The sequence below is a fragment of the Tachypleus tridentatus genome, chromosome 6 (genome assembly GCF_004210375.1).
Source record: "Tachypleus tridentatus isolate NWPU-2018 chromosome 6, ASM421037v1, whole genome shotgun sequence".
NCBI classification, from domain to species: domain Eukaryota; kingdom Metazoa; phylum Arthropoda; class Merostomata; order Xiphosura; family Limulidae; genus Tachypleus; species Tachypleus tridentatus.
In genome coordinates, this window is record NC_134830.1 from 100,482,873 (window position 1) to 100,508,814 (window position 25,942).

The 25,942-nt window shown below is 35.8% G+C and overlaps 2 protein-coding genes across 2 annotated transcripts; both read right to left on the bottom strand.

Annotated features, from left to right (window-relative positions):
• Nucleotides 1–22,958: 22,958 nt before the first annotated feature.
• On the bottom strand, nt 22,959–23,333 carry LOC143251676 (general transcription factor II-I repeat domain-containing protein 2-like). Its single transcript, XM_076502929.1, has one exon. It carries the CDS (start codon nt 23,331–23,333, stop codon nt 22,959–22,961), a length of 375 nt encoding a protein of 124 aa, XP_076359044.1.
• Nucleotides 23,334–23,442: 109 nt separating this feature from the next.
• Nucleotides 23,443–24,189, bottom strand: LOC143251677 (general transcription factor II-I repeat domain-containing protein 2A-like). The gene has a single exon (XM_076502930.1). It carries the CDS (start codon nt 24,187–24,189, stop codon nt 23,443–23,445), a length of 747 nt encoding a protein of 248 aa, XP_076359045.1.
• Nucleotides 24,190–25,942: the final 1,753 nt, after the last annotated feature.

Below are 25,942 nucleotides of genomic sequence, written 5' to 3' on the forward strand. Positions count from 1 at the left end.
ATATATTTCAAATGGATGATGGTTAAGGCACTTGGCTCGCAATCATTCTTCAGTCAGATAATCCACGTTTTTTATTACACTCAAGTTGATTAAACACACGGCTTGACTATTTAATGAATGAATATTTGCTGTAAAATTCTTTTCACTGCTATCAGTTTAGTTATAGCTTGGTTACCAATTTTAATTTCATTCCTTTAAGTCACACACTCAATCCATCTTCAACTCTCAGGCTACTCTTTTAAGAACAAATAATGTGATTGATTATCACATAATAAGATCCCCATGGCTGAAAGGTTGCATATGTTTGGTGAAATGGAGATTTGAACTGTGACTCTCAAATTGCAACTAAAGCACCTAACCACCTGGCCATGCTAGGTTCCGGTATGAAATGGTTAATTCTTTCATTGTCATGTCCTCCTTCGAGTATTCTCATAGATAATAACAACGCTACACCTCTAAAGAGGAAACATATTTCCTTCAAACTTCGCAGAGTTTACTGGTCTCACGTTCCAGTTGAGGAATCAAATGATAAAAAAAATGTTTCTTTTTGCGTTTTACTCTGCATCTAGAAACAAAATTGACACTAGAAAGTTTGTTTATACAAGTTACAAAGTACTCTCACAATTATTGTAACTTATTCGAGTTTCTTGCAGGGAGGTTACTATGTGACGTCTAGGAATTGTTTGTTCGTTCTGAATTTTCGCGCAAAGCCACACGAGAGCTATCTGCGTTAGCCATCCCTAATTTAACGATGTAAGACTAGAGTGAAGGCAGCTAATCATCACCACCCACCACCAACTCTTGGATTTCTCTTTTACTAACGAATAGTGGGATTGACTCTCACATTATAATGCCCACACGGCTGAAAGAGCGATCATGTTTGGTGTGACGAGGATTTGAACCCATGAGCCTCAGATTACAAGTTGAGCGACCTAATCACCTGGCCATGCCGGGTCATGTCCAGAAATAGAAAGTTGTATTTCCTCTTAGTGAATTATTAATGATCCGGAGATTTCTACAGCTCTATCATTCGAACACAATTGGATGAAGACGCCTTCAGAAAAGCAATTAAAGTGCAAACCCTGAGCTGAGTTATTATTTCGTGATTTTTATTTTTTAATGTTTTGCTGAGATTTAGAAGCTAGAATTTTACATTAAATTTAAATTTATTTTGACGTTGTATATTTAGTTTAATGGAACTGAGATACTGGTAAATATTTTCTTCATTTAACTTTCCTTTAGAGTTTCTGTGAGATTTTAATCTTATCATAATGTTCAACTTTGTTTATAAGTTTTAGAATAATATTATATTTTAACTGGTGGTGCGAAACGTTGCTTTATTATAACTTGACTTTGAAGCTAACTTAAATATTAAATGGTTCTTGCTTAAGTTGCAGGGTTCATTAAGATTTCCTTTCCTTTTCTCCCACAAGTCCAGCACGGACACACTTCCTTTTGTTTAGTCTTTTATCTGTGGTTGAGTTGCTTTTGTTAAAAAGAATGTTCTTATGCACTTTCCATGACTGAACTTTTTTTTTTTTAATTTCGCGCAAAGCTACAAGAGAGCTATATTTGCTAGTCGTCCCTAATGTTGCACTACTAGAGGGAAAGCAACTAGCAATTCATCACCATACACCGCCATCTCTTGAGCTACTTTTTTACCAATGAACAGTAAAATTCTTGATGACGAGAAACCCATTTGAAATAAAAATATATCTCGGGACGGCTGATATGGGTATTAACATTTTATTCATAAGCAGAGAACAACGATTCGACCTTCCTAGGTCATTTTCAGGCTAACAAAGAGAGGAATAGTGAAACTAATCGTTACATTATAATGTTATCATGGCTGAAAGGGCGAACATGTTTGTGTGACGGGGATTCGAACCTGCGGCCCTCGTATTTCGAGTGAGGATCCCTAACCTACTGGCCATTTTTATTGAAATACCTTTAAGTTGTTGATGAATAACTTTTTAACTTTATTAATAGAAAGGCTAGTGTAAAGACAACCAAAATTAAATGTTTCTATTGTGAAAGTTTCAATGGTTCTAATTTTCTCCTTGTATTAAATGGAATTATCGATGATAATGAACAGATTTATGCTACTTTTCTCACCGACAGTATTACAATATTTTTTAAAATGTTGGTTTCTAATATATCTCAGACAACAATGTATTGGAATTTAAAACTCTTAATCAATGTTTATTTTATTGTTTACCTCTGGAAATAAATTTGTATAATATTAAACAGTGTTTTAAATAAATTTGGAATGCAAATTAATTTAGGTAACGCATTGTAAGGTTTAACATAATGTACACAAATACTTGTTAACTATGTAAAGTTTTTATGTATAACACTTTTTATATCGTTTTTAACGTCTTTATGCACCTTATTACATGAAGGTGTTAATGTTTTCAAATTAAACTCTAGCGTTAAACTAAAAGTTGTTAGCTGCGTTATCGGTTGGAGTGATGACATATCGGAGATTACATTGGCATTCTCTATGGCATGGACACCCATACTAAAACAGTACAAAAGACATCTGGATTTTCTTATCTACAGGTCATCTGAATGTAGATATGAAGAGCTACCTGGCATAGTCCCTCTATCGCCGGTGTATATGATGCTTCTCAGCTATTCAGAGTGTCTCAAAGTCGAAAACTCGCAAACAGCCAAAGCTGAGATTTCTTATTTTCGTTCACCGTCACTTTTCTTCAACAGATCTAGCGCCTACATCTAATTTTATTATCATTTGGTAGAACAAAATAGTTTTCATAATTTTTAACTACTTATTTTATTATTATATGTGAACTTTATAAAGCTTTAGAATACACCTAAATTTAGTAACCCACGTACAGCATCTTATTACAATAGTAAATAAAAAAGTATAAGGAGAAAAAATATTGTTAGATAAAAAAGCAATGTAAGGCTGGCTACTGAACTTGGAAAGATAAACCAAACAACATACGATGGGAATATATATATATATGACTTGCTCGGCTAATAATCACATAGCAGGCTAAACCCTCTCGATTTTATTTGGAGAACAAAATCTCTACATTACTGGCTTCCTCACTGGCAAAATAAATAAATCAAAATTTCTACTCGTACAATGTTACTCTATCGTAGAATAAGCATATAAGTAGTATTCAAAGTAAACTAAAGAAAATATATAATGGTGAAGACCGAGATTCTATCCAAATACCAAGCTTTCGATGGACAAACTGGGGAAACATTTAATCAGTGATGTCGAGAAAACCCACTTGTAGAGAAAAATATATACTTAGAAATGGCTCGTTTGAGTTGAGAAAATTGTTTTACGTAAAGGAGCAAACAACGTTTCGACCTTCTTCGGTCATCGTCAGGTTCACAAAGAAAGAAAGAGGTAACTGACCGGAAGCTGATTACATGTTTGAAAGGGGTTGTGTAACATTCCAGTTAATACCAAATTTATTTAAAAACCAGACACAGAACTGAGGTCTATACTATGTAAAAACTACACTGAAAAACACGACACCAACATTATTTATAAAATACAACGTGATAACTGCCACGACTTCTATATTGGAGAAACAAGTAGAAAAATGGAAACCAGATTCAAAGAACATAAAAGTCACCTTCCCTCGTTTTCGAACACTGCAAGTCAAATAAACACAACATAATCATAGAAAACACTCAAATACTAAATAAAGAAAAAACATAAACAAACGCACAATTAAAGAAGCCTTACTTATATAACAACTCAAGCCCAAAATAAACCAATACAAAATAACACCTTTATACCTATATTAAAAATAATATAATATGTTTGTTTTTCTTATAGCAAAGCCATATCGGGTTATCTGCTCAGCCCACCGATGGGAATCGAACCCCTGATTTTAGCGTTGTAAATGCGGAGACATACCGCTGTACTAGCGGGGGGCAATAATGTAATAAATAATAATAATAATAAAATTAATAATATAAAATTATATATTCAAACATCTAAGTACGCCCACTACAACCTGACACTGAGTTACACAGCCCCTTTCAAACATGTGGTCAGCTTCCGGTCAGTTACCTCTTTCTTTGTGAACCTGACGATGACCGAAGAAGGTCGAAACGTTGTTCGTCCCTTTACGTAAAAAAATTTCTCAACCCAAACGCGCCGTTTTTACATATATATGGGAAAACTTTTGATTTATCGTATTTTTTCCTTATACTTGTTTACAATATAGGCAATCTAAACGCTCAGTAAGTTCTTTGTTCCCATAACATGTTCATTGTTGTCAATAGAGATTTTTTTAAAGTTTGTTATAATTTATTGATTATGTATTTAACTTTATTTACCCAGTTTCTAAATATGATTAGATTTTTTTAAAATTTTCTCTTTTGTCCCTCAGTAGTACAGTGATATGTCTGCAGCCTCACACCGCTCAAAACCGGTTTTCAATACTCGTGGTGAGCAAAGCACAGATAACACGTTGTGTAGCTTTGTGCTTAATTCCAAACAAACAAGTCTATATCTCTTTTTCTTTTACACCATTTATGTAAAACGTTGCCGATTAATATATTAATTACCTGTATGATGCGTTTCCAGTTAATGTTTGGAACATTTCCTGAATTGAAGACCTTTACTCATTAGAAGTCGTAAGTCTTCTATAGCAGCGATATTAAGGTTACTGGTGAGCATGTGGTCGAGAAAGGGATAAATGCAAAGGAAGGGATTACATGTACATTTATAAACTAGAATGATGCATAATTCACTTATATTACACTATGTAACAAAATTTTTACTTTTTCTTGTTCCTGGGCAGAAAGTGTTATTTCCCAATTGCTTATGCCTAAAGTAAATGGAAAAGACCTATTTTTCTCCTCAAACTTTGCTTTTGTGACCTGTGTAATGAAATTTTCAAATTTACCCATTTTCCAGAACATTCCAGGTAATTCGGTGCTGAGTAGCTTATAGAGAATTTTCTCGAACTTACACGAATTTTCAAGAACTTTCTAGAATGTTGTAGAACTTGAAAGTCACAAGTTAGAGGAAGCGTCACCGGCATTTTTCAAGCTTCTTCACTCGTCAAGATGGGCTCTGCTTCTGCCACAATGTATCCAGCCTGTGCGAGGCAATTGGAATTGCCTGTAACCCGAACGAATGGCGCCTCTTCATTGATAGCTCATCCAGAAGCCTTAAAGCTGTGCTGCTCCATAACGGGAATAAGTATTCGTCTCTTCCCCTGGCTCATTCGGTGCACCTCAAAGAGGAATACAACAGCGTCAAGACCTTGCTAGAAACCTTGAAGTATGATGAGTATGGCTGGAAGATTATCGGAGACTTAATGGTGGTATTCCTGATGGGTCTCCAAGGAGGCTTTACCAAGTTTCCCTGTTATCTCTGCCTTTGGGACAGCAGAGACACCGCAGCGCACTACAACAGGAAGCACTGGCCTCAACGGACTGAGTTCTCTGTGGGGAAGCACAATGTCAAGTGTGACCCACTAGTGGATCTCCAGAAGGTGTTGTTCCCACCATTGCACTTAAAATTGGGTCTTATGAAACAATTTGTCACTGCTCTTAATAAGGAGTCTGCAGCCTTCAATTACCTTCGAGACTTCTTCTCTTAGCTGTCTGAGGCAAAGGTCAAAGCTGGTTTCTTCTTTGGATCACAAATAAAGAAGATTCTGGAGTGCACAGAATTCCCCAAAAAGTTCAGTAGGAAGGTAAAAAGGTTTGGGACAACTTTGTCGCAGTGGTTTCGGCTTCATAGGGAATCACAATCGAAAATTATGTGGAACTGGTTGAAGCTCTGGTAAAGAACTACGGCATGTCCCTGAAAGTCTATATCCTTGACGCTCATCTTGATAAATTTAAGGAGAATATGGGAGCATACTCAGAGGAGCAAGGCGAGCGTTTCCACTGAGATACACTGGAATTTGAACGCCGCTACCAAGCAGTGTATGACGAAAAAATGATGGAAGACTGTATTCGGGGGCTGATACGTGATGTTTTGTTTGTTTATTTTTTGAATTTCGCACAAAGCTACTCGAGGGCTATCTGTGCTAGCCGTCCCTAATTTAGCAGTGTAAGACTAGAGGGAAGGCAGCTAGTCATCACCACCCACCACCAACTCTTGGGCTACTCTTTTACCAACGAATAGTGGGATTGACCGTCACATTATAACACCCCCACGGCTGATACGTGAAAGTGATTTACATTACAGCCGCAAATCTCGAAAAATTACTCACTTCTAAACATTTGTGTATAACTTTAGTGTAAATACATGCAAATCTTGATTCATATGTTGTTTTATTCAGACCTTATGTAAATGAAAATGTGCAAACTTGCCCGTTTTTACTGTACATAGAAAATAGGTTAATTTCTAAATTTCATTATCCAGGTCACAAAAGCAAAGTTTGAAGGGAATAATGGCCATGTTCTGTACTTTTACAACATAAACAATTAAAAAATAACACTTACTATCCAGGAACAAAATTTGTGTTACATAGTGTTATTTAACGCTTTATTATTTAATTTTGTAAGTGCTAGGTAATAATTGTTGTATAGATGTCGGTGACTAACAATTCTAATTTAATTAGTTCCATGTTCATGCCAATAAACAGAACTTTATGTGAAACGTTACCTTTATTGTTTTAGGTTTAACTTATGACAAGTATCAAATAATGACTTGTATACATTGTGTTCATTGAACTTAATGACACCGGTATTTTTATTCAATTGAATAAAGGTAAGTCTATTAACTCTAGGCCTCACAAAGAAACGTATAAACCTCTGTGACATTTAGTTTAGTAAACTTCTCGGAGGTTTTTGTCAGAAACTATTCAGTACTTTACTTCCGTTTGTTCAATTTTTTCGCCAATGGCTACATGGCCGACGTCGAAAATAATGAGAAATGATGGATTATATAAAAACTAACAGCCTAAAAACACCACTTTCATTTGTAAATCAGTCGCTTAATTCACAGGGATAAATTCTAACTATCATTTTCATCGAAAAGTCCTTTCTTTCCAATAGCAAAGCTACACGAGAGCTGTTTGCGTTAGCCGTCCCTAATTTAGCAGTGTGAGACTAGAGGGAAGGCAGCTAGTCATCACCACCCACCACCAACTCTGGGGTACTCTTTTACCAATGAATAGTAGGATTGACCGTAAATTATAACGCCTTATGATTGAAAGGGCGAGTGCCATGCTGGGCTCTATTGCCATAGAAGGTCGTGAATGAGAAAAACCCGATTGACACAACAGTATGTTTACGGACTTACAACGGTAGAAACCAGATTTTGATACCCGTAGTGGACAAAGCACAGATAGCCCTTTGTGTAGTTTTGTGCTTAATTACAAACAAACGATAATGAAAGACAATCTTGTCAAAGATATTTAGCATAGGAAAAAATTACGGTAGATTTCTCATCCCAACTTACTTGAAGTATAATAGTAATACTCTTCCCTTTATTCGGTGATAAGGTTGAAACCTCTTAACATTAAAATTTAGAGTTTGATCCCTGTGGTTAGCACAGATCTGCGTATAGTCAGAAACTAACAGTGACACTGTATTTCTAATTCATAATAAGGATGACCTAGAAATTTCACAAAACTTCTAACAGATAATATGGAATGGAGTCAAAATAGGCATTTATAGCTTCATAAAATAATGTAACTACTATATTCAACCTAGCTTGTTTATTTTTTTAGAGTCCCTAGTTATGGTCTTGAAAATATAATCTTTGCATTCTGATGCAGATTGTTGTTTCTGTAGTTTGTGACGATCTATCTTACCATTTTTATTTTAAGAATTTTTTTAATGACCTTTTAGCATTTTGTATAAAATGCGATATTATCAAGTTAAATTACTCCACAAGTACTTTTCAGACAATATCAAAACTATCTGAGAGTTTCTTAGATTTACTGAATGTTCTGCTTAGAGGAGGGGGAGTAGCTGAATAGTTAAAGCGTTTTTTTTTCCTTTTATTGCTCTACTTTATACGAAAGTACAGGTTAAAACCAGTTCTCGCTGCTTTGAAGCGTTGTTAGATTTCACTCAAGTGCTTTGCTATTGGAGCACGCAATTTTCTAAGAACTGGACAATTGGTAGACATTATTTGGATCGGTGTTTGCGTGTGGAAGTAAGATGACTTTATAAATAGTTAGAAACTTCGATTGTGTATATATGTATATATGCTAAATACTTCTTCACTTTTTCACCAGAGACGAAATTGAAAAGAGAATTTGTGACGTAACCTAATGCGTTCTTTGACTGGTCGTATCCTCTGCTGTCGACTGCAATGTCACCTGTTCAAGGCTCATCAATATAACTTGAGTCAGTAAATCAAAGAAATATCATTCGGTCAACTTTGTGCATATAATATCTATGTATTTTTTGCCGTTTTATTTTGTCATATAACAAACTACCTGGTTGAAATAATAGCAACTAGAAATTTTATCCTGCGATATTAAACAAAACTTCAAGAACTTCATAAAATCTGTATTCTTCTCAGAAAAAATTGATATATTAACAGAAACATTCACCCAGTAGCACAACGGTGTGTCTGCGGACTCACAACGTTACAAACCGGGCTTCGATACCCACGATGGGCAGAGCACGATAACCCCTTCTGTAGCTTTGTGTTTAATTCCACACAAAGAAATCAATAGAAAGAAATTATAAACGGAAATCGTCTGATGGTAGCACAACTTCGTAATTTTTTCCAACACATTATTTCATTTCACTTTAAATATTTATGTTTCCTGTCGTGGTCAAAATTCTTATTAGTGACAGGGTTGATATATGATTAGAACATTACGATGAAATCGTACTGTGTGTAATTTATTCTCGTCTAATTATGTCAGTTACAAATTTAGTAATAAGTCTGCATGTTAAACGAGCTTAATTTGTAATAAGGGTTCTTTAATGCCAGTGTTAATTCACGAACTCTTGAGGTAGACCACAGTGTGGCTTTGCGCTTAACAGTAAAAGAACAAAAAGAACTGTTAATGTATCTACTAAATAAGCATGAGTAATGGTCAGGTGGTAAAGGCGCTCGACTCGTAATCCGAAGGTCGCGGGTTCAAACCTCCGTTACATCAAAGATGCTTGCGTTTTTAGCCGTGAGGGCGTTATAATGTTATGGTCAATCCCATTATTCAGTGTTAAGAAAGCAGTCCTACAGTTGGCGGTGGATGGTGATGACTAGCTGCTTTCCCTCTAGCCTTACACTGCTAAATTTTGGACAGCTACCGCAGATAGCCCTCAAGTAGCTTTGCGTGAAATTCAAAACAAATCACGTAAGAGCAAATCAACACTTTCTCTCTGTCAATCAATTATAATCGAGAGACAAAAATTCTAATTTTTTGGCTGATACTTTCGGACAAACAATTTTTAATGTTGCATGATAAAAAATATTTATTATTGTACTTTTATGAATATTATTATATTATAAATATTTATTATATTATTGATAATTATAATAACCACAGTGACAGAACAGTACAAACGATAAAAAAAATGTTAGGCCATGTCTGTCATTCCAGCCTCGATAATTTTGTACTATAGATACATTGGCAGTTCACTTATTTTGACTCCTACCCCATGTGATTCACCTATTACGAGTTCTACCTCATATGAAGATGAACCACCTTTACTGTACTCAGCATTCTATAGACTCCATAAGATGCTGGAAGTTGTCTTTTACTATTGCACCTCTTCGTTAGTTGACTCGCACGTGTCGGCAGAAAGAGACAACGGCAAATACAACATTTAAGTGCGTAACAAAGCTGCACAAATGGGTTGAAATCCAATGACTGCATGCCTGTCATGGCCAGATGCGCTCTACTCGCAAACTGTGGTTTGCAGGTTTGAATCCCTGTCATACGTCTTTTCATACGTGGGAACGTTATAATGTGAAGGTCAATTCCACTATTCGTTGGTAAAAGAGTAATTTCACACTTGATGGTGGGTGGGTAGTCTTTCACTGCTAAATTAGGGACGGCTAATGGAAATAGTCCTCGTGGAGTTTTGCGCGAAATTCATAACAAACCAAACCTGTAATGCACTTCGAATAAACTTCAGATAGTTGAAGAGTCATGGAAAAACCTTTGCCCCATATGATGAAGAAGCACCATTGTGAACGTTAATTAGTAACAGCGTTTAGATACATTATAGATGTTATTCGCACTTCAAAAGAGACTGGAGAGCAATTCTTATCATGAGAAAATTTCCCGTACCATTACACCAATTCCGATATTTAGCACTATCGGAGCAACATAATCTGAGTTCAGTTTCTTTGTATTTCTATCCATATTTGTATCACATCTTTGATATAAAAAACATGCTTTCGGCCCATGCTGTTCACAGTTCTATTTGCATCTAGGTATAGGACCCACACAAAAGTTTTGATAATTACCTTAACTACATGGTTGGAAATAATCAAATCCTAACCACTGGTGAAGGAATAAGTCAACTATAAAACACAGAATGGTTCTGGTACACCTAGCAAGCCTACCTTTTTGCTCATCACATAATCAGCAGTTGATAACCACAGATTTTTGTAGTAAAAATGTTCACTTTCATTTTCTCTGTTGAAATATTTTGATGACAGACCTGTTTGAACATATATTTTTTATTAACAGCATTACTCGCAGACAAACAATCTTTATTAAGACCACGAGTTTAACACATACGAGCTTGAGGTTCTAATAAAGTGGTCAGGCACTGTATAAATTCACGACTGTCTTTTCTAATCCCATGTTCAAACCACTAATATCTTGAGCTGAAAATTAAAATAACACAATATTATAATCTGAACTGTTTATATCTACTTAAGAAAATATTTTTGAGGGTTTAAAGGCACATATACATACACATACATGTACACACTTTGCATTTAACATAAAGTGTCGCGTACGCACTATGGAATAAACATTTCAATTTATAGATTTCAATGAAACGTTGATACGTTTATCTTAGCACTACATTGATAAGGTCTCTACTTTGTATCTAAACAAACATTCGTTATAAATATGAGTGCACTAAATAGAGGTTTGGATAGACCAGACCGTTCAATTTATTTCTGCTTATTGAAAACCAATGTAACTTCGTAGATATTCTTGATTATTATTAAACTTATGATAAAGATGCTGGTTGGCGGGAAGGGCAATATGAATGAATTAATTAAAAAGCAGATGGACTTCTTTGATCAATGGTGATGGGAGGAACAACACAATTATTGGCACTCAAAGGATATTGCATGACACTGCTCAGCGAGTCACAAGTGATTAGTACTTTTGCTGCAAAAACAATATATGTGACGTATTTATTTTGCCATAATATGTTTCAATAAAATTATTAATAGAGGAGTTGTTTACAGTATATACATTTATAATTTGGGGAACAATACACATAAAAACAAAATAAAAAGAAATAAAATGTTTGTTAACAAAGGGATTAGCTGTAAATACAAAAAATGGAAATTTATGTTACACTAATATCACCATTGGTTTCAGACAAAGAAAAGTAGATTTACTTGACGTGGTGACCAGTTTCAGTTTTGATGGATGTGGCAGCCACTTGCCTAACCGTATACAGCAAGAGGTCAAACATGTAGTACAATTATTTCGTAATCTTAGCACTCCTTGAGTAAATAATTCAAGAATGAATATATCTTCTTTCATTCTTGAATTACATGGCCGTTGTTTCGTAAACAAATCTTAAAGCAGTGTCTAAACACATTTATTTCTAGTTCTAGCAACTAAAGCACCGTGCTGTCAGCCATCTTAGTGTAAGGTTTATTTTGAATTTTGCGTAAAGCTGCTCGACAGCTATCTGCACTACCCGTCCCTAATTTAACAGTGTAAGACTAGAGGGAAGGCAGCTAGTCATCACCACCCACCGCCAACTCTTGGGCTACTCTTTTACCAACTAATAGTGGGATTAACCGTCACATTATAACGTTATCACCGTTGAAAGAGCGAGCATGTTTAGTGTGACAGGAATTCGAACCCGCGACCATCAGATTACGAGTCGAGTGCCTTAACCACCTAGACATGCCGGGCGTTAGTGTAAGGAAACCAGTCCTAGATCTCACGTTTTGCGATGCACATTATTAAATCACATTTTGCTTCTGTCGACTGTCGTGGAAAAAAGTTCGAGATGCTTCGCTATGAACACTTAAATTACATTGCTTTCACCCAAAGTAGCTACTTAGTCAGTCATAAGGCTATCATATTTCAATTTATTTGAACACGTGTTTTAAATAAGTGTGAGTATATCTGATTATTTTAATACGAAGTCAAGACAATACAAGTAATGGCATATATACTACAAAGAACGAGAATCTTTGTTTCGATGTGAGTCCGGATATGGGATAATGGTTAGTGTGCTGGGTTAAAGATCCAAAGGTTTAAGATCCACACTGCGATTTGCTGTTGAAAAAGTTCCAGAGTTTTAGTTATAACGTTGCTATAACCGCGATAATCAATCCCGCTGTTCGAGAAGAATTACCGACCGATTACTATGACTATAATCTGAAATAGATTCGTTCAATGGGAATCGAAGTTTAATAATGAATAACGGCAGGAAAAACGAAAGTATATCTTCAGTAACAACGCCGTGCAACAAATTAATCGTCTAATTTAATGTTTACTCGCTGATTATACATTTACAATAAAGTTTTCGATAAGCCTTCGTCAAGTTTCTCTCTCTTCTTTTTTTTCTATTTTGTCATCGAAGATGTTGAAGCTCACTAAATGTTGTTTCATTATGGTAGTAGTTTCGAAAAAACAGGAAATTGAAAAATATTATAATTCACGAAATAGCTTTCACGGTGCATTACCTAGTACTATTCTCTTTGTTTGCAGTTAAGCATAGAGCTACACATCAAAATAGATGCTTCTGGTTAGTACTATGTTTCATCATTCCAACTACCTAGGTATGATGTGGCAGTTTTTGATTAGTTGTATGTGATTGATTTATGAACTGATTGATTAATTGCTTAACAAATTTAGCAAGTTACAGCTTTAAACTGAATTAACATCATATTCTACACTTGATGGCCCGGCATGGCCAGGCGGTTAAGGAACTCGACTCGTAATCTGAGGGTCGTGGGTTCGAATTCCCGTCACACCAAACATGCTCGCCCTTTCATCCGTGGTGGCGTTATAATGTGACGGTCAATTCCACTATTCGTTTGTAAAAGAGTACCCCAAGAGTTGGCGGTGATGACTATCTCCCTTCCTTCTAGTCTTACACTGCTAAATTAGGGACGGCTAACGCAGATAACGAAATTCGAAACAAACCAAACCTACACAAAAGTATATCTGTGCTCTGCTCACCACGGGTATTTAAAAAATGGTTTCTAGCGGTGTAAATCCACAGACATGCTGCTGCTCTACTGGGGGTGGGTATATTATGCTCTGCTTGCCAATAAATGTTGTAAAGAAAAGTGTTATGATAATGTATAATAAATCCATAGAACTTGATATATTTTTAAATAAATTCGTTCGAAAATATTCTTATGAGCAGTTGAAAATACTTAATTTGTTTTTAAAATGTGAATTTGTAAACCTTAAAGCTATCAGCTTTATATATTCGTTAAGAAATAAAACACGTTTCTTTGAGGTACTGGATATGGGATATTTGAACTATGATAGATTGTGATTCTGTACAGTGTATATTTTTCTTTGGTGCATGCACGTAAACTCTATATATTTTGGCTGAGCTATAAAAACCAATTACATTTCGAAAACAGATTACTCGTGTTGGTTACATGTCTCCACGTAACTTACATTAAAGAAATGTATTAAGCGAACACGAATTTTTACGGTGAACTCTGAAATCAAATCACGTTATTACAAAATAATGGAAAACCAAAACCTATGTACTGATTTAGAAGCTGTTGACTCACTAGGAGAATTGTGCGAAGCTTTTGCATACAGATCCTCAGCTCATGGGATTCCACGCATTGTAATTTCTCAGGGACGATTTCGGAAGCTGCTATGGGTTTTGGTGTTTGCTTCAGCGGTGAGCTGTTTTGGGTATCATAGTATTTATTTAATCGTAACTTATCTCACTTACCCTTGCTTTACTACAACGGATGAAGTTCACGCTGCAGAGATGGAATTTCCTTCTTTAACTATCTGAAATATTAATTCCCTTAAAAAACAGTACTTTGAAACTTCTTTTTCTTCCCATATACCTTCTTTATATACACCCGCAGAATACGACTCTCGGAAACCGATATTAAAAATCAAGAAAAACCGCTTGGACTTATTAAAACGTGAATTTCTCCCGTCTGAACCACAAACAAAACACGACGAAAGCATAGATAGCTTAAACATTTGCATGGGTGGTTCTATCGACGAATTTATATCTAAAAGCCAGACAATGGACCTCAGCGATATGTGGATGAGCCTTGTAGCAAACAAAGAAACACTAAGTAAATATGGACATCAAGCAGCTGATTTAATAGTCCAGTGTACGTATAACTCAAGAAATTGTTTTAATGGAAGGTGAGGATTTCTTTAATTAGTTAAAGTTAATAAATTAAACCAAAGAAGGAAAGGCTTTACGTATTCAGAAAATATTCAAACCAAGGTGATGCATTTTCAATGTTCTAATGATTCACTGTTTTGTTAAGATATGTCAGGAAATCATTTTATAACGATTCTGTATTTACTAAAGTAATTAAAAAATAAAATTATGCATTTGCAAGAATTCAAGTTTGAAATGGAACACACATATGTGTGGTAATGAGAAAGAGTCACACATAGGATTTGGTTTGTTTATAATTAAGAACAAAGCTACACAATGGGCTATCTGTACTTTTCTTACCACGGGTATCGAAATCTGGTTTATAGCGTTGTGAGTCCGTAAACGTACCGCTGTTCCTCTGCGGGGCTACACCTAGAATTTACTGTATTTGTTGAATGTTTCATAAATATAGATATGTCAATCTTACGGTTGTCAACATGTACGTGTTATAAAAATGTTTTGCATATTAAAACTCAACCTTTAACGAAGGCCCGACATGGCTAGGTGGTTAAGGCGCTCGACTCGTAATTCGCGGGTTCGAATCCCTGTCACACCAAACATGCTTACTCTTTCAGCGGTGGGGGCGTTATAATGTGACGGTCAATCTAACTATTTGTTGGTAAAATAGTAGCCCAAGTGTTGGCGGTGGGTGGTGATGATTAGCTGTCTTCCCTCTAGCCTCACGCTGCTAAATTAGGGACGGCTAGCGCAGATAGCCCTCGAGCAGCTTTGCGCGAAATTCAAAACAAACCAAAGCTTTAATGAAAATATTAAAAGTAAATTTCAGGTGGAAAGTTTATCAAAGTAAATAAAAGAGACAAGATAAAAGTAGGTACGATAACAAAATTAAACGAAACAAAAACGAAAGGTAAAATATTGACGATAAGTACATAAAGGAGAAGAGAACAGAATCGTTAGTTTTATCAAAAGACATATATTTGTATATATATATTTACGTTATGTTTTGACAAAACATTTTTGTTACATTGTTTCAAGGTCTATTTTATCGGAATTTTTAATCAAAAGAAAACTGAAGAATGGTATTTAGTATTACAATATTTCTCTTACACCCAAGTAGAAATCAAAGACACATTCTTTCATTTTTGGAAAACTAGTGTTGCTCTAGTACTTTTAGTATTTTTAGAATCTCAGTGGAGTGGTCTTATATTTTTTTTGCTGTTGCAAAATCTTTATACGAAATATTTTCAATAAACCTAAAACAAAAAACAAAAAACAACGTTTATTTCAGCTGAAAATGTATAGCAAATCGATTATTATCAGTTCTAAGAACAGTGAAAAAACTGGTAGTTTTGCCTTTATTTATCTATCATCTTGGATACTTGTTGATGTTGTCGTTTTGGAAATTCGCACAAAGCTACTCGAGGGCTATCTATGCTAGCCGTCCCTAATTTTGCAGTGTAAGACTAGAGGGAAGGCAGCTAGTCATCACCACCCACCGCCAACTCTTGGGGTACTCTTTTACCAACGAATAGTGGGATTGACCGTCACATTATACACCCCCACGGCTGGGAGGGCGAGCATGTTTAACGCGACGCGGGCGCGAATCCGCGACCCTCGGATTACGAGTCGCACGCCTTACGCGCTTGGCCATGCCAGGCCCATCTTGGATACAATGAAGCGTTTGAGGGAACAAACAACATATAAAGCCTAAAAGTATCAACTATATATAATACTCATGAAACAAAGTCGTAAAAAGATTAACAGGTCACGTGAGTAAATCACACAACTCTGCCTGGACTACACGAAAGTAAAGAGTTTTTTAATATAGGGTTTGTGTGTTTATTTATGACATTTACACAAGGCTACACAAAGGTTATCTACGTAACTTGCCCTTAATTTTGAATTGATAGACTTTAGAGAAGATGGTCAGTAAACAGCGCCAACCGCCAACTCATGGGCTTCATCTCTCTTACAAGTATCCTACGACCCTAAAGTACGGAGAGCGATTTTGTGCCAACGGAATGAGAGCCAATAAAATTTCAAAACTCTCAGCCCGATCAGTTAGATTCTGGGCTACGCACGCCCGTATAGCCTTTGCGTAATGTCCAATATATTTCACACCCATTTGTGTTATTTTGTTTTTATACATTGTGTGTTTGTAAAATAAATTAAAGGTAAATACATTTACGGATTTTTAATACACTAGACAGTAAAATCTTATTTTTGATTATCAAGAAGGAGAGTCGCGAACAACATGGTTTTTGTTTTCATTTTGCATTTGAATTACGAAAATTGTATTACGCAATATAGCATAATAAATGAGAAAAATAGCCATCAGAAACAGACTAGTTGCGAAAATAAACATAAAAATGCTTACGTCAACTTTGTTCGTTTAACTGTAGTCAATAATTGAAGAAATACATTTATAAAAACTAATCATATCCTCACTTATAACTAAGTCCATGTTTTACTGTCCTCGAACGTTAAAATGAAATATTACTGTGATAAAATGTTAGAGTTAGCATAGACATTTTAACTCTTTAACTCACTGTTATTTCTATAAAGTACAAATATAACAACAAATGTTTACAGCTATAAAAGCTATCATAAAAAGACATACATGTCAAAGTACCAATCCCAGTCAACTTAAAGCAGAGTGTTTTATTATAGATGATGCAATGTTTAAAGTAATGTACATTTCTTATATTCTAGCTTTTCTATTATCGACGTGGAAACCACGTCATCTCCCAGGTTTGGCCTTTGTCACACAATGTCTATTGGGAACGAACGAATGAGAAAATTGACGAAGACTGGTTCAACGTTTGGTAAAAGATTTTTTTTCTCTAAATCTTGAAACGGAACTAAAGAGTCAAAACATTATTGCATTTTACGAATTATTAGGTCACCTGGTTACGTTACGTTAATCTCAGTGAACACTTATTTTCTTTTATATTCTAAGTCATTTTAATGTAAAGCTTCGAATACTTCTCTATCATATAGACACAGGGTAAATATTACAATTAGTGCCATGTTTATTTACCCTAAAATCAAAGTAAAATAATAGAACTTTCGAAAAATATATTTTAAATTTTGAGAAAAAAATATAAATACAATAGTATTTGTCATTGTCTGTTGTATGTCCATAATGTGAATTTAGCGCAAAGTTCCTCAAGGGCTATTTGCGCTAGCCGTCCCTAATTTAGCAGTGTAAGACTAGAGGGATGGCAGCTAGTCATCACCACCCACCGCCAACTCTTGGGCTACTCTTTTACCAACGAATAGTGGGATTGACCGTGACTTTATGACGCCCCCACGGCTAAAAGAGCGAGCATATTTGATGAGACGGGGATTCGAACCCGCGACCCTCAGATTACGAGTCGAACGCTTTAACCCCCCTGGCCAGCTAACAAGTGTTTTAGTTCTAAAAGCTTGATTATTATTGGCTTGTTTGGCTCAAGAAAGCGAAATATATATACGTGTAGTTATCCAACGGTTATTTATTTGCGGCATTTTATTGTTGTAATTAGTTGTTGTTGTTTTTTGTTTCCTATTGTAACAAGTTAAAATAAATAACAGTTATAGCTTGGAATAACACGAGGTTGTATTTGCTTGTGATTAAAATTACGCAATCGCTAGACAAATTCCAAGTCCTCAAATTCACTGGAGAACGTAGTACCAACACCTCTCTAGATAAAAGTTAAATATTCCACGAATGTAACAAACAGCGGGGCAAAGGGAAATAACAGTATCTCTGAACGTCCCCGGTTGATGAAAGCTTCTTTTCTTTAAAAACTATATTCCTGTTTGTTTGTTTTTTATTTTGCGCAAAGCTACTCCAGGGCTATCTGCACTAGTCGTCCCTAATTTAGCAGTGTAAGACTAGAGGGAAGGCAGCTAGTCATCACTACCCACCGTCAACTCTTGGGTTACTCTTTTCCAACGAATAGGGGGATTGACTTTCACATTATAACGCCTCCACGGCTAAAAGGACGAGCATATTTGGTGTGACGGGGATTCGAATCCACAACCTTCAGATTACGAGTCGAACGTCTTAACCCACCTAGCCATGCCGGACCCTATATTCCTCTCACGAAGCATATGATATAGAAGTTTCTGTACGCAGACATTGTTAGCCTTGGAGAGGATAACCAGCGACAAAAAGGTTTATTTAGGAAGAATGTGTGGTACATATATTAATTTATTGTTGACCTTTTTCTCCAAATAATTTTGTTATATAAATTTTTATGTGTTTATCTTCTATTCTACGTTACTGATACTAGGATTAAGACTAACTCTGAATATTGAGCGGGATGATTATATGGAGCAGATAGTGCCAGAATACGGAGCAAGACTTCTAATCCATCAGTACGGTACATTTCCCAGTCTACAGCAGGGAGGAATAATCTTAAAACCTGGAACAAAATCTTATATCAGCATCAAAATGGTAAGGATACGTATGTCACTAACTAAATTATTTCATAGTGAAACAGAAAGAAACATGCTTAACAGTGTTGACTTTATTAGAAAGGAGGATATACATATGTTTCTTGTGCGGCCATAAGTATTTCCAAATATAGTGGTATTATACTCTCAAAGTTAAATAAAGACATTTCATGGTCTACTTTGTTTTGTTTGTTCTGTTAACACGTGCTATATCATTTTTCATTGTGCCGTCCAAAAAAATAATAAAAACTTACAAATCCACTTCGTTATATATGTTTCAAGGACTGTTCCATTGTGCACCGCTCTAACTGTTATGCATAATGTACTTATTGAATATGAAGGTATATACGAAGAATATAGTGAAGAAGATAGTTAGTTAGTTAGTTTAGTTCATAATGTGCTTGAACAACTACAACCAAACACTTCTTTCTTATTGAATATTATTAATCATAAAAACTCAAAACTAGATTTCACTTTCGATTAAGCGAATTAACTTCAAAAAGTATACCTAATTAACTTATTCAAGACTATCATAATTACACCTTAATTAATTTTCTAAAGTAAAATTGTATGGCAGTCACCATTAGTTTTACCTCCCAATTGTTTTAAGTTCTAACTATAATTCGTGGAATCTGTATAACACTTCCTTATATATATTTTACGCGAAATTCAAAAAACTTTAAACTTTATTTATAACTTAATTTTTAACTTTACTTTTATATACTTCCGGCTGACCTCTCCATGAATGTCAAAAAGTAACAGGTGTTAATCAAAGTCGAATTAATTGTATCAGACAAATCTCGTAAAATGTTTAGTAAATTTTATTTTTCTGGTGACCTCCCGTGACGAAACGGTACTTACCGTATACTTACTGATACGGGCTAATAATACAAAATATCGGGTTTCGATACTTGTGGTCGTTAGAATGCAGAGAGCCTATTCTGAAGCCTTACGCTTAACAACAAACAAATAATATTTCATAAAATGTTATTTCGTATTATTTTTATCTTCGTAAATATTAGCTATTGTTTTATTTTTTCGCTGCACCATCTGTAAGATCTTGATACCCAACTGTAACACGTGTAATTTATTTCAATTTCTGAAGTTACTCTAAGGTTCGTAATTAGAAACGTCTACAAGCTGTCTTTAAAGTAACAATGTTGGGACCGTTTATTGGTCATAAGCGTTGTTTATTGTTTTGTTTGTTATTTTGTAATTTTATAAACAAAGAGGCTGTTATACGTTTGATCAAAAAATTATGTATTTTTATTTGTTTTGTACATCATAAAAGTTTCCTTTCTACTATAACAGTTATATTACTCAGAATATAAAAAATGGTTATTTCTGTTGTAGTTTTCACGAAACCTGTTCTGAGAATATATAAGAAACATCCCATGTATTCCCACACCTGTCACACCAGCCAAGCATCTTGATGTGCATTAAAAAAAAAAGTCATCCCAGAAAAGTTTGGGTTGTTTTGATTGAATAAAAAGATGTTTGACACTATTTTCAAAGTCTTGTTCACTGGACCAGGGTTCATGCCTGGACCAGTGGCGTTGTCCGAGACCATGAGAGTCAACGAGCAGAAATAAACCTGACAATGTAAAGTAAAACAATATAGCAACGAAACATACTTGAAATACTCTAGATGTGGTTTTAAATGCAATAGCTTAAGTGTACCGATTAAGGTAAACCGTGAGTCCAGGTTGAATGAGCGAAGAACTTATTTGAAGATATCCAAATCGATTTGATATACCAGCAGAATATGAGATTCGTCAATTGATTACTGTGAAGAACCGTATGAAAAGCCGGCATAATAGTATCGTTATCTTCATAAAGGGAGGGGAGATTGGAATCTTATATGAGAAACCATTAGCTTCAGTATTTTGCAAATTAACGACACTGAAAAATCCAAAGATGCAATGTCGAAGTTGGAGCAGATACATGATGCATTCATTATTAGATGATCGATGTCCATAGGGATTCTCAACTTTAAACAAATGCCATTTCAGCAATAAATATAAGAAGGATGTTATAATGCCCATTACGGCACCACCATAGCGTAATCCATATAAATTTCATCATGTCATACTTTCATTAATATTTAGTTTATTTTAATTTTAGAAATTATGTTGAACTTCACTTATAGAGATCTATCAAAGTAACCATAAATTATCTGTTTCCAAAACGATTCCTCTGTTGACCACCCTAGGTTCAGTACTAAAGGTTGCTAAGTCGGCTTATGCGGCAGGTGCTAATAACCGAAAGTCACACAAGAAAATAAGTCACTATAATAAAATAGACGCTGTTTCCTTGCGTTAATTTTGCTCAAAAGAATCATGAGAAATCTAACTGTTTTAGTCTTATAACTAATAGGCACATTCGATTATAATTCATTAAAATACGTAAGCCATGTTTTTAGTAAATTGCATAACATGTGCTACTATAAGTAATGCTTTTATATGATTATTACAAAACTGTTTTGGTGAAAGGATAAAATATTTCTCATATCTTACATAAAGTATGACAAACAATTATAATCTAAATATTATTTAGTGAGTGAGACCTAACTTTCCTTTAATATTATAGTAATTGTAGGTGAGAACAGTAATCACACTAACAATAGTTTGGCATAATATTTATTGCGAAGATAATTTGAAATTTGACATAATCGAGATAAAGAAAAAGTCTGAACCCAAAGTTTTGCTATGATATAAAGCATTTCATATGTACATATGATACAAGCCAACAACTAACTGGTTTGTTTTAAATTTCGCGCAAAGCTACACGAGGGCTATCTTCATTAGCCATCCCTAATTTAACAGTGTAAGACTAGAGAGAAGGTAGCTAGTCATCATCACCAACTGCCAACTCTTGGTCTACTCTTTTACTAACGAATAGTGGGATTTACCATCACATTATATCACCCCACGGCTGAAAGGGCATGTGTGGTGTAATGGGGATTTGAACCCGTGACTCTCAGATTGTAAGTCAAGTACTTTAACTACCTGGCCATTCCAGGCCTAGGACAAATACATCAATTTAATTAATGTTGAATATGCATTAGAATGTTTAGATGGAGGACAGTCTTGTTTCTATCCATAATGGCGAGAAAGAACTGTAATGAGCTAAAAATATGGATAAAGCTAAGAAAATCAACCATTGTTTATTTATTAGTATAGGGTTAAATTTTCCAAGGGTTATTTGCCGCCCACATCACCTGATCATTCCCATTAACTAAAATAGGGGAGACAGATTCTTCAGATATTTGTAAACTTTTAAGTAGCTAATGCAGCCAAAAAAAAACACACACACCAAGGAAGAATTATCATTTGCCATGTTTGACTCAAAATCAGTGGTTCTCAACCTTTTTTTTTTGTCAGCGGGCCACATGATGACCCGATCTGGACTCGCGGGCCGCAAGTCACTAAATTATAGTAAATTCTCTGATAAATTGATGCCGTCCTTTTACATCTGATTGAATGGTTCGATTATTAGAGTGGTTACCTCCTATTACACTTTTAGTTGCATTGCAACGTATGTTATGAATTATTTCTTGTGCGGAGGAAGCCAAAGAAAAAAACGCTGAATATCGTTTCACTTTGGTCCACGTTAGTATGTTATTAAGTTGTATACCGATACAAATTATAAGTAATAATTATTTTAAGAGGTGTAAATAAGTAAAATGTCAGTATGACCAGACAGACAATGGATTTATTGAAAATATATACAAAAATATTCCAAGTCATATCCAGCACACTCGAAGCTATTCAAACCAAAAATAAAATTTAAACACCCAACCATGAACCTGCAAGTCTTTGTGAATTAGTCAATGTGACTGTTGGAATTGTTTCTGCGAGTCCACCAAGGAATCAAAACGAGGAGTCATTGTTGTTGAAGCGACTTGAAGGAGCTGGGTCATGTGACTGTCAGTAAGACGACTGCGGAATTTCGATTTTATGCGAATTAATTTCGAGAAAACCATCTCGCAAGTATATGTTGATCCGAATATGCACGCCTGACGGTAAGCATTTTCAAGGAGCTGAGGAAAAGTTTTTGAGGCATGCGTCGCCAAAATCGATGAGAGAATTTCCATGGAAGGCAGTCTTGAGCGAAATATCTGCCTGCAGGTCAATCAGCTCTAGCTGGTATTGTGCGGGTGCATCACTCGGGTTGCATTGAAAAGGTGCGAAGAAAAAATGCAGTTCCTCTATTGATGTCTTGAAATCCTTGAAGCGATGATCGAATTCAACCTTGAGATCCACAAGTACTTCTGTATATGAAAACGACGAAGCACTAAATTCAGCCAAAGTCGGAAAATGAAGAGTACTGCCGCGCTGAAGCTGAGATATCCACAGCTCTAACTTCGATGTAAATGCAGTAAAAGTGGCAAACAACTCGTGACACATTTTATCCTTTCCTTGAAGTTGCAGGTTAAGATGCGCCAAGTGACCTGTTATGTCAACAAAAAAAGCGAGATCTTGAAGCCACTGATTGTCGTTGAGCTGAGGAACATCCTCACCTTTTTCCTGGAGGAAAGTCCGTATTTCTGGGAGTAAAGCATGGAATCTTTTTTATGACAGACGATCGGCTCAGCCAGCGCACTGCCGTGAAAATTATGACGTCGCCGTAGTCTGCGTTGATATCAACAAGAAACTGCTTAAACTGGCGATGATTAAGCGCATTCGCACGGATCCAGTTCACGGTCGAGAAAACTATGTCCGTAACATGCTTAAATTTCAGCGATTTTGCAACTAAGTTTTCTTGGTGAACGATACAGTGGTGCCATACAACAGGTTTCAGTTCCTCGGCCTGACGCCATCTTGTAATGTGACCTTGCAGCCCCTCACCGAGGCCAAGCATAGAAGGAGCACCATCGGTTGCTACGCCGACTAACTTCGCTGGATCAAGCTCCGCATCCTTGAGGACAGTCATCATCTGTTGGAAGATCTCAGCACCCTTAGTCGAACCATGAAGAGAGCGAATAGAAAGAAGTTCTTCGGTGATGGTAAAATCAGGCTTAACTCCGCGAATGAAAAAAGCGAGCTGCTCGATGTCGGCAATGTCTTTCGTACCGTCAAGGGCAATCGAATAGCAAACGAAATTCTTTGATTCACTCATCAATTGTTCTCGTAGGTCGTTTGAAATGCACTCAACCCGTCTGGTCACTGTGTCGTTGCCTTTTTGAGTTGAAGTCGGGCAGCAGTTTTCAGTGAATAGAAGAATGCCTTGTTTCGGGATCTCACCATCGGTATACGGTCTCATGCGACTTGCCAACAGATGACTAAGCTTGTAGGACGTCAGAGTTACATCCCGTGATTCGTTTACAATTCTTGTGAATATGTTTGTTTGAGTTCGATAGTTCCTTTCAGGGATTCGAGTTTGGCCTCACGTGCATGTTCCTTGTATTTATCCAGGCTTGAGGAGTGAAGCGAACGATAGTGGCGTTCTAAGTTAGATCGCTTCATCACAGTTAAGACTTTATTGCACAGAAGACAACAACATCTTCCTTCTTTTTCTATGAAGAAAAAATCTAATTCCCACTCGGTGTTGAAACGGCGATTCTCGTCTGAAACAGTGCGGGCTTTCTTCGGCAGCGGCGTGTTCATCTTAATGGGGTCTTTTACAAATAAATTTTCAAGCGACACGCCTTAGCGTTCACTGTATATTGTTCCTATGACTACCACCTCACCTAATTCAAGCCCTTCGGAACACGAGATTCGCGACAGCCGTAGCCGACAAACGGGGAGAAGTGAGAAGTAGGTCACAACAATACTGCGTCACGAACTCGAACAGCTAATCAGCGTCTTAGAGGAAACAATGGAGAGAAGATGAGTCATGGCGAATACACGCAGGAGCGGGCGCAATGGGCGGTGAAACCAGAACGAACGTGATCGGAGGAAAGCTCGTTGCTGTTGGCGACGCGGTAGAAACGTTGGAGAGATATCGTCACTATTGTCGACGCGGTATCGAGTCAAAGTTAAGTTTCATTGCATATGGGTCAAGGCAATGGCTAGAAAAGCGTAAACAAAGGCCGAGGCAACTCGCAAACGCGAAGCATCATAGAGATATTAAAAGTAATTGCTATTCATCTTACTTGAAGGTTTAGATTATTATCTGCACACACACACACACACACACACATACCACAGTGAGTAGCCTACATGTACATGTTATATACAGTGCATATTTTTTATTTTTGATAATTTGAGTTATATTAGGATGTCATCATTGGAAAGTGATCTGCGGGCCGCACATCGCATGCTCGCGGGCCACATGCGGCCCGCGGGCCGCAGGTTGAGAACCACTGCTCAAAATAAACAAGAACGATACTGATGCAATTCTAAGCTGGCTGTCTGCATGCTACACATTAACACGTGTCAATACATTTAAGTACAATGAAATTGGGAATTTTGGTTGAACAAACAGCATTTAGTTTTTATAAACTGAAAACAAAAGAAATATCACGATGTGTTTCACATACCACAACATATCCTTCCCTCAACCTTCAGGGTGACTCACATGTCCCTAAATTTAAAACTTAAATTCAAGAAATGTAAAAAATCTATTTTAATTTGTGGTTTCTTATCAAATATATACCATGACGAAATATAGCAGAAGGGATGGCAAGAAGTATCCTCTTATAATGTTAAATTACAATATGTATAACAATAAAACCTTTTTATAATTATGTCTATAAAAATAAAGTATTGAACTAACACTTTAACAATGAAGTTTAAGAAAATTACAAAATAAATAAGTTTTTTAACTACCACAGAAGTTAAATCGTTTAATATTGATTAAGACTTATATACATAATACAGTAGTAAAAAATCTTTTAGCACAGTGTTTCTGACATTACAATAACATAATTGCTTAAAATGAGAACATATTTGACAACCTGTTACACATATATGACATAACTTTAATATGAGAGCAAATGTGACTTTTTGGATCAAAATATATTTGAAAATATTTATTCTTGTCAAAAAAGACCTTTAACTTTACAATAAATTTT